The 9040-nt window shown below is 39.3% G+C and overlaps 1 protein-coding gene across 1 annotated transcript; it reads left to right on the forward strand.

Moving 5' to 3' along the window:
• Positions 1 to 250: 250 nt before the first annotated feature.
• On the forward strand, positions 251 to 8730 carry LOC125232719 (zinc carboxypeptidase-like). Its single transcript, XM_048138478.1, has 9 exons — positions 251 to 338; positions 1355 to 1464; positions 4248 to 4467; positions 5530 to 5715; positions 6519 to 6594; positions 6993 to 7195; positions 7619 to 7703; positions 8211 to 8265; positions 8508 to 8730. The coding sequence occupies exons 1-9, from the start codon at positions 288 to 290 to the stop codon at positions 8728 to 8730; spliced, it is 1209 nt and encodes a 402-aa protein (XP_047994435.1). The 5' UTR covers positions 251 to 287.
• Positions 8731 to 9040: the final 310 nt, after the last annotated feature.

The following is a 9040-nucleotide window of genomic DNA, read 5'->3' on the forward strand; positions in this document are numbered from 1 at the left end:
AAGCAGTATCCTCTTTTCTTAAATTTATATAAATAATATCACATCTCAAAGAAGAAAAGACCTTGACAGCTTTTGACAGCTTTCAACATCAAACTATTTTATTTTGTGTTTTCTTTGTATGTGAAAAATTTCACGCTAAAAACTAAAATAAGATGAACGCTAAAGTGCTTGGTGTGTTTTTATATTTTGTCATAAATTTTAAAACATGTGTGGGAGGAAAGTATTCGAATCACAAGTTGATCACTCTGAACACAGAGACTAGAAGTCAGCTCAAATACCTTCGTGCTATGGAGACTCAAAAGTACATGCATATTATTTTTTGTGAGAAACCATACAAGGTAAGTTCCTTCAATATATCACGGTTTGTTATGTTAGACAGTTGGGTGCAAACCTAAAGCTTCCCATTCACGGTACGATATATCTGTACGATCCGTCGCAACAGATCAATTGAAACGACCGATCGACAGTGTATGTCCATTCATTAACTATTTCGGATATCGGACGTCGCAACAAAATTCCGTGCAAGCATGAATATTGCAACGATGGATCGAAAGTGTATGGATGCTTGCAACCAACGATTCGATTTCTATTTCATATTTACCTACCTGACTTTATTATTGCGTTTCGTCTAAGATCGTTTACGGCCGATCGTTAACGATCAATCGCTTGTGTGGCTGGCACTTACGATGCGACCGATCGTCACGATATCTATGCGATCGATCGAAACGATGAATCGTACCGTGAATTACGGAAAACTGCGGGACGGTTGAGGCTAGCCTGCGTCCGGACTTCTATACTCATCTATACTGGAGGCTGAATGAGTTTTGAACTGTTCTGACAATACGATCTCGTCGATCACATTCGTTAAAAGTCAAACTGACTTAACTATACCAAATAAAGCACGGTGTCCATACGACAAGGTTCTAGAGTGGCCTAGGATTCTAATTGGTGGACTGTACACTCGAGTTTGAGTTCAAACGCGCACAAATCAGCCTGAGAGACCGTACTGGTACTGTTTTTAAGTCTGAATGGAGATTGACTAAAAAGTGCAGTCAAATGCAATAATGTTATTTTCCTTAAAAGGCGTTATTACCCTTATAAGGCTCGAGAAAACAGATCGTCCCACATATTTGTGCCAACAATCTTGTGTAACATAGTTTTGCAGGTAACTTTACCTACAAAATAATGTAATAAGGGCGAATTACACAACACAAATTAATGCCCTTACGCGGCTTAGCAGGCAAGGTCACTAAGCGCCAAATGGTCAAATTATATTATATTAAGTCCGCCATTTTGTACATGTTTCTTTGGTTGTGCAATAAAGTTTAAATAAATAAATTGTAATTTATTTCAGTTGGGACAATCTGTACAAGTTGTCGTCAGTCCAGAGGACTTCGAAATGTTTCAAAACAGGGCGGAACACTTTAATTTAAATTATACGATACTGATGCATGATATTCAAAAGTAAGTTTTGGCATTTTTATTGTATAATCTAAGTATTTTTTGATTAATAATTAATAATGCTATATTACATTCATGTACTGTAGTCACCGGCAATAATCTAAATATATAAAAGAAGAAGCTGACTGACTGACATATCAACGCACAGCCGAAACCGCTGGTCCTAGAGATTTCAAATTTGGCACGTAGGTTCCCTATATCCCCTGTTGTGGTGCAATGGGGTTTAAATATCAAAAAAATATATAAAAGAGGATATTGACTGACTGACCGACATATCAACGCACAGCCGAAACCGCTGGTCCTAGAGACGTCAAATTTGTCAAGTAGGTTCCTTATATAGTGTAGAGGAGCACTAAGAAAGAATTTTCCAAAATTCACTTCCTAAGGGGGTCAAATGGGGGTTCAAAGTTTGTATGGGGAAACAAGATTAGTTTGACTATTTTATTCGAAACTTCACAGGAAGATTCCTTAAGACATATGGCTGACTACGTGTTTCAGGTTTTTTGAAAATTTAACCCCTAAAAGGGTGAAAAGGGGGTGATAAAGTCAAAAAACGAATATGGGTATCGTTTTTACGGTTTATTGGGTCGCTGATCACGATAAATACAACGTTTTTAAAATCTAACGAGGCGGAAGTGAAATACCTTCTCCCCTGTAGTGCAATGGGGGTTTAAATATCAAAAAATATATAAAAGAAGAAACAAACTGACTGACTAACTGACATAATATATCAACACACAGCCGAAACCGCTGGTCCTAGAGATTTCAAATTTGGCACATAGGTTCCTTATATGGCGCAGAGGAGCACTAAGAAAGGATTATTCAAAATTCTCCTCTTAAAAGGGTGAAATGGGGGTTCAAAGTTTGTATGGGGAAACAAGATTAGTTTGACTATTCGAAAATTTGACCCCTAAAGGGGTGCAAAGGGGGTAAAGTCAAAAACACAATATGGGTATCGTTTTTATGGTTTATTTCGTTTCGCTGAACACGATAAATGCAACGATTTTAAAATCTAATGAGGTGGAAAAGAAATTTTCTCCCCTGTTGTTGTGCAATGGGGTTAAAATATCCAAAATAGCCAAAAACTAAGTATAGGTTTAGTTTTTATATTTACTTCTGGTTCAAGAGATTTCAAATTAGGATAGGGATAGGGATAGGGATAGGGATAGGGATAGGGATAGGGATAGGGATAGGGATAGGGATAGGGATAGGGACAGGGACAGGGACAGGGACAGGGACAGGGACAGGGACAGGGACAGGGACAGGGACAGGGACAGGGACGGGACGGGACGGGACGGGACGGGACGGGGACGGGGACGGGGACGGGGACGGGGACGGGGACAAAGATAGAGATAGGGACTAATAGGGATTGGGGATAAGAATAGGGATTGGGGTCGGAATAATCGGTCGGCAATCGATATCTAGGCAGTGTAAAATGCAGGTGGCTCAGTGGGAAGGTATTAGTAAGTAGGCATCGGCGAGTATCCTGCATCCGTAATAACTATTACATTCAATGTGCTGTAAGAAGATCGTTGTTTGCTTGCCTTTTATATGTTTACGTTTGTAATAAGTATAAGCAAAATGGAAAAAATTGTAAGCGATAATGCAAGGAAGTACTTTTTACCCTACCGACCATAGCGTCGGGATACTGGCTATGTGGGTTGTATGAAGATTCCCCAGTATAAATATTTATATAGGTTTATTTTATGTAAACGTTTCAATAAGAATACTTTTATTACGCGGGCGAAGCCGCGGGTAAAAGCTAATATCGTATAAAATGAAGGCTGCATAAAGCAATATCTGAGACGAATTTTTTTACCTTCTTTTTAACGCTCGACGCAAAAACGACGGGGTGTTTGACGTGTCTGTCTGACTGTCGGTTTGTGTGTGTGTCTGTCTGTAGCATCGTAGCGAACGGATGAATCGATTTACATTAGTTTCTTTTTTCTTTGAAAGCTGAATTAGTCAAAGGTGTTCTTAGCAATGTTTCATGAAAAACGGTCCACTATGTCGCGGTCGGGAGGTTTTTTCGAAATTTTTATTTTTCTGAAAGCAATCGAAGGCCGTTTAAAATGCTTTTTAATTAAAGACGTTTTTGTGTGATTTATTGCCGGCGACTGTGCAAGAATAATGCAAAATACATAGTACTATCGTTAATTGCGTGAATATTCAAACAGGAATGAGAAGAACCTTCTTAAGGTTCCTTCACAATTTTCTATGATCTACTAAAAACAATACCTGTAACATCACCTGCCCTATTGTGATTTGCTTTTTGTTTGTCCGGATATTCTTCACTCAGGTCGCAATTCTCAACCGATTCTCGTGCAATGTAGTGTCCAGATTTCATGATTTTTTTTTTGTCGATCAGTTTTTGTAAATTTACCAAAATACAAATATTGATATAAAGGGCTAAGACTCCAATAGCGTGTATGCGATTAACACGAACGTGACTTGACTGTGATAATGACTTGAAGAACTAAGTTTTTCCGACTTTTGCGTTTCTGAGCATGTCCACTAGTTTAACCCTTCGTCTGTGTTTGATAAGGATCCTAACATATATGTCGTGTCGTTGGACTTTAAAAAAATATGTCAAAGTTTTTTTTTATACTACGTCGTTGGCAAACAAGCGTACGGCCCGCCTGATGGAAAGCGGTTACGTAACCTACGTAAATAATTACTCTTTGAGTTGCAGGCGTCCAACGCCTGCAACTCAAAGAGTAATTATTTTAAGACAATTTTTTGACAGAAACAGGCGACGGGTTAATACCTATTATACGATATTTCAGGGCATTTGACGCCCAAGCCATATCAAGCTACCAGCTCCTCCGACCAGAAACCTTCTCTTTTGAGCACTACCACCTACTGGAGGATATTTACCAGTGGTTGGCAGACTTGAACACCAACAAATCCGTTAACGTACGTCACATAACCATTGGAAAGTCGTCAGACGGCAGGGATGTTTCCATGGTCAATATTAACCTGGATCCAACTTTCAACAAGCCGAAGGTAATTGTAATTTTGATTTATGTATTTATAAACAAATTCTAGTTTTGTCATACCTATTCGAAATAAGCATTCAACTTGGATAGAAACTCCGATTTCTCTCGTACCTGGTTAAAAAATGTGTTCATAAGGTTTGTTCGTGCAAATGTTAAAACTTTAGGGCCCTAATAGGGGTTGTTTGGCTCAACCTCGTAACTTTGTATCGAAGATCAGTCTGCTTACTAGAACGATTTTGATACGAGTTTGAGTGGTAAGGCCCAACTCACAAACCTATATTTAGGTGGAAGAAATGAATTAGGCCGGTTGCATCAAACCACTTGTCACCGTTAAAGTGTATGTTTATCGCATGGGAAGTTCCATACGATGCTGATGTGTCTGTCAAATGTGGGTGATAATCCTCCCTTAATCTTATTTTATAAGGGCACACACACACATAGCGTCACATTTTACAGTGAAATTTGTATTTACTTGTAATACGAAATATGTTTCTGACAGTCATTATTTTGTTGTTGTTGCAAATATCACGCAACGAGAATGTTTTCGTTGACTTCCACCTACGTACTCACACAAACCTACAAAAATTAACTGTGAGTAGGGACGGACTACTTAGAAGTTTTGAGTGGTAAGGCACGCTAAGTATAGCCTGTCAACCAAATTTTGGCAGTAGCAATGTACATCGAACTAAAGTATGGTATCCCTATAAAACGAACAAAAACCAGCAATGTACGTCGAACAGCCACAGATATTTTTTTTCAAGGGGCTCGTTGGGCCTGCAGCATTGGAATGCCTCCCTAATATAAAAAGCATATGAAACGCGTATACTCATCCTTTATTTCCTTACGAATTAGATAATGTATTAAAAAGGGACAGATATATGCTAGTTATTTCTCTTTTTCGTAGGGTGGAGGTTTCCACAGATAAGATACAAATGACACGCGAATTTCCACCGATTTTTAAAACTAGTGTTGCTAGCCCGCGATTTTTCAAATTTGCCGCCTTTTTCTAGTGACAAGATTTGGTTGACGGTCTATAGATGCGTTGGTTTTATTGAATCTGTGTTTAAAGGTGATAGTAGAAGGAGGTATTCATGGACACGAATGGGCAGCAGTTGTATTTGTGACTTACTTGATCAACGAGCTGGCCCAAGCTGCTGCATCGAGCGACGATGCGTGGAAGACGTTGGCGAAGAGCTACAATTGGTATTTGATACCAGTGCTGAATCCTGATGGATATGATTACACGCATAAACAGGCAAGCAATCAACACTCTTCTCTCTTTTCTTTTATTTACCTCCCTCTTACTGTAAAATACAGTACGATTAACATCAGTTAACGATTCGGGTTTTATATCTTGCTTGCTCGCACTTATGCGATCCCGATAAGAGCCGAAGCCGAATGGTAAAAGCTGAATCATACGAGTACTACCCCTAAAGGCCCATTTCGACGACGCACGAACTCGCGATTTCAGTTACAATACGGACTTCACTGTTAGGACTACAACTACATACAGTTCAGTACACTAATAAAATACCACAATGTAATGAACCTCGCATGCACGCACCGTGTAAATGGGCTTTAAACAACATTAACCCTCATCATAACGTAACTATATGCCATCTCTTTATTCACGTCTGATTGTTGAATATGCTTTGCTTGTCTTATTCTATACTATAGTTGACCAGGATACTGATACGCAATAATGTGTCATCGTGGTGTCATCCCACATGCATTTCGCAATAAGATGTCAACTTAAAAATTTGACGATTAAAGTTGGCATTTTATTGCAAAATTCATGTGGCATTATTGCGTATCAGCATCCTTGACGTGTAAAAAAGCCAAGGTGGGAAATAAAATTTAAGAACTTTAATTCATCAATTCAATAAGTTGTGACAATGTTATTGTCACAGCTTTCATGGGCCGTAGCGTGCTGAAGTATTTCTCTCTTGAGCTCTTCCGTATTAGTGCTACAGAGTCATTTTTGCATCATTTGCTACGGAACGTCATCAAAGATAGAAACATATAAGGAGAAATTAACAAGTTGTATAAAAATTCCAGGATCGCTTATGGAGAAAGAATAGAAACCGAAACGCTTCAGTCGACTTAAATAGAAATTTTGACGAAAGTTTTGGAAGTATGTATTTTAATTCTAAGTAACATATTATTAATTTGACTTATAAAGTTATTTAGCCGTCTCTCAGCTACCTACTGCTCGGTCTCTAGTGATATTACATCTCGCTGACGGCGAGTTCACGAAAATCTGCTTCCGCTCTATCCACCCAGCGATACATTGGATAACCGAAGCATAACATCGTCCGGTAGATCCAAGTAAGCCGTCTTGACTGCCCGATCCTCACCTATCCTTTGGAGATGCTTAAGTCAGAGGAGACGATGTACCTTGGTCTCACCTATTACATTTGTACGGCTTCTTATTCCGTCAGGTTCGGCTATTTGGTCTTCTATTGTTATGATGATCGGAATTCTTTCGGATTTCGGATGTCTGAAATGATGATCGGTATATTTTTCTTTCAGAATTTGAATCCAGTCCAGACCCAAATACAGACAATTACTGCGGAACACACCCTTTTTCGGAACCAGAAACAAAAGCACTGGCATCCTTCGTCATGCCTATTCGCAAGGAAATCAAGTTTTACTTCGCTATTCACGCTTATGGACAAAGGATTATTATTCCGTATGAGGACAGAATACAGCATTTGGAGAATTTTGGAGAAATGGTACGTCATAAATTTGTTATGTTTCTTCAGTCTATGTCTTTAGCCTTAGGAGTGCGAAGACACGAAAAAATGATAAGAAAACTCCGGCAACTTCGACAAGGTCGAGCCTTAACGTCCCAAGCACGACATTGGTCTTAGGCAACATGGTCACACGGCCATTGGATGAAGCGAGAGAATAACGATGAATTGCCACTTGCGGTATTTCAGGATTGTGTGTATATATATTTTAGACTTATTTAGATAAGTTAAAGATTATAATTTGATATGAAGAAAGATTTTCTTTGACAATATGTCAGCGGCTGCATCAAACAGTTACGATTGTTTTTATACATTTTGAATGCATCGCTAAGTATTTGTTTAATTTCGCTGTTTTCCTTTAACAAATGCTGCCTATCATATGGTTTAAATTCCTGGTTTTTACAGGAGAACTACAGTCGACAAGCAATACGGAAATTGTACTTACGAAATCATATTAAATTTATCACAGGAACTGTGTATGATACTATGGGTGAGTCAAAACAATATTAAATAAATTATTCGGTAGCCATAAATTAAAAGATATAATAAACGAAATAATTTATCCAGTATAAATTATTTCGTTTTAGGTTCCTTCAATGTCAAATAGACCTTACACTTTGTTCATCATATCAGCCGAAAGACGTCCACTGGCTGGACATATGCCTCCCCCAAAGATTGTCACAATGACCTGTCCTGCGCCACCCGCGTCCAGCGGACTCCAGCGACCTTCACCAGGTCATCATTCCACCTTGTGGGGGGCCTACCCACGCTGCGCCTTCCGTTACGCGGTTGGCGGTACACCGTGTTACGATACGAGTAAATGTTGCTAGACCAAATGGTGGGAAAATTTGCTTGCTTCGGATGAGGTCTTGGAGGCTCAGTTTACAAAGAGCTGGGGAATGGTTTCCAGACTCTGTGTAACAAGTGTAAATTCTGTATACACCTATGAAAGTGCACATATACAGTATAGGGTTCAAAAAAAACGGGTTTTTTGCAGGAATAAGAATGTCAGGAACTAGCGCAAGTTGGATGAAAAAACAAATGAAAGTCAAGTAAGTGAAATGTATGACATGGTACGGTCGACGTCGATCGATGCCAGGGTACGTAGCCGAATGACACAAACGCTCAAGAAACGAAACGCTCGTAGATATCTATCTCTATCGCTCTTGCGTATTGGCGCGACAGAGCCAGACTACCTTTCGCGGCGTTTCGTTTTCGTTTTGCGTCGCAGGAATGCCATTCAGCTACGGCACCAGGTGACTCAGTCAGCCATTTTGACAAAAACTTATTTTAGGTACGTCTACACCGTCCAAGTACGAGACAACGGTACGTACGGCTACACGCTGCCGAACGACCAGCTAAAGCCGATGTGCGAGGAAACAAAGCTAATGATACAAGAGCTAATGACGGCGAAACCGCGACATGTCAGGGCGCTTTACGCAGACAATGCTGAAGTCAACGATTTGTTTGTCCCACTTATGTTGTTTAGTGTTATTGTGATTTTAACATTGAAATAAATTGTTTTAATTTGTCAAAGATAACTTTAAATATACTTTTCCCCTCACTAGCTCGGAAACACGTGTTTTGTCCTTTAATACCAGCGGGTAAAAACGCATTTTATCCACTAGTGGGTAAAGTAATTTGACCTTGAATAAAGTCAAATTAACTGCTTTAAAATTGATAAAAGTAGGTGAATCTAGTAATAAAGATGATTTACCACCTGTGGAACTACGGGAAGCAGTGATAAACGCATTTTTTGCGTTGTAGTTTCCTCGCTATAGTGAGGGGAAAAGTTTTGTGTTACACTCGGGTGCAAATGTATTTTAC

This window comes from Leguminivora glycinivorella, chromosome 13, assembly GCF_023078275.1.
Source record: "Leguminivora glycinivorella isolate SPB_JAAS2020 chromosome 13, LegGlyc_1.1, whole genome shotgun sequence".
Taxonomy (NCBI): Eukaryota; Metazoa; Arthropoda; class Insecta; order Lepidoptera; family Tortricidae; genus Leguminivora; species Leguminivora glycinivorella.

Excerpts from the sequence above, each read along its gene's own strand:
- LOC125232719 (XM_048138478.1), top strand. The coding sequence starts at position 288 with ATGGAGACTCAAAAGTACATGCATATTATTTTTTGTGAGAAACCATAC. Across the intron at positions 1,465-4,247 it reads CTGATGCATGATATTCAAAA|GGCATTTGACGCCCAAGCCA; the intron begins GTAAGTTTTGGC and ends ACGATATTTCAG. Across the intron at positions 6,595-6,992 it reads TTTTGACGAAAGTTTTGGAA|AATTTGAATCCAGTCCAGAC; the intron begins GTATGTATTTTA and ends TTTTTCTTTCAG.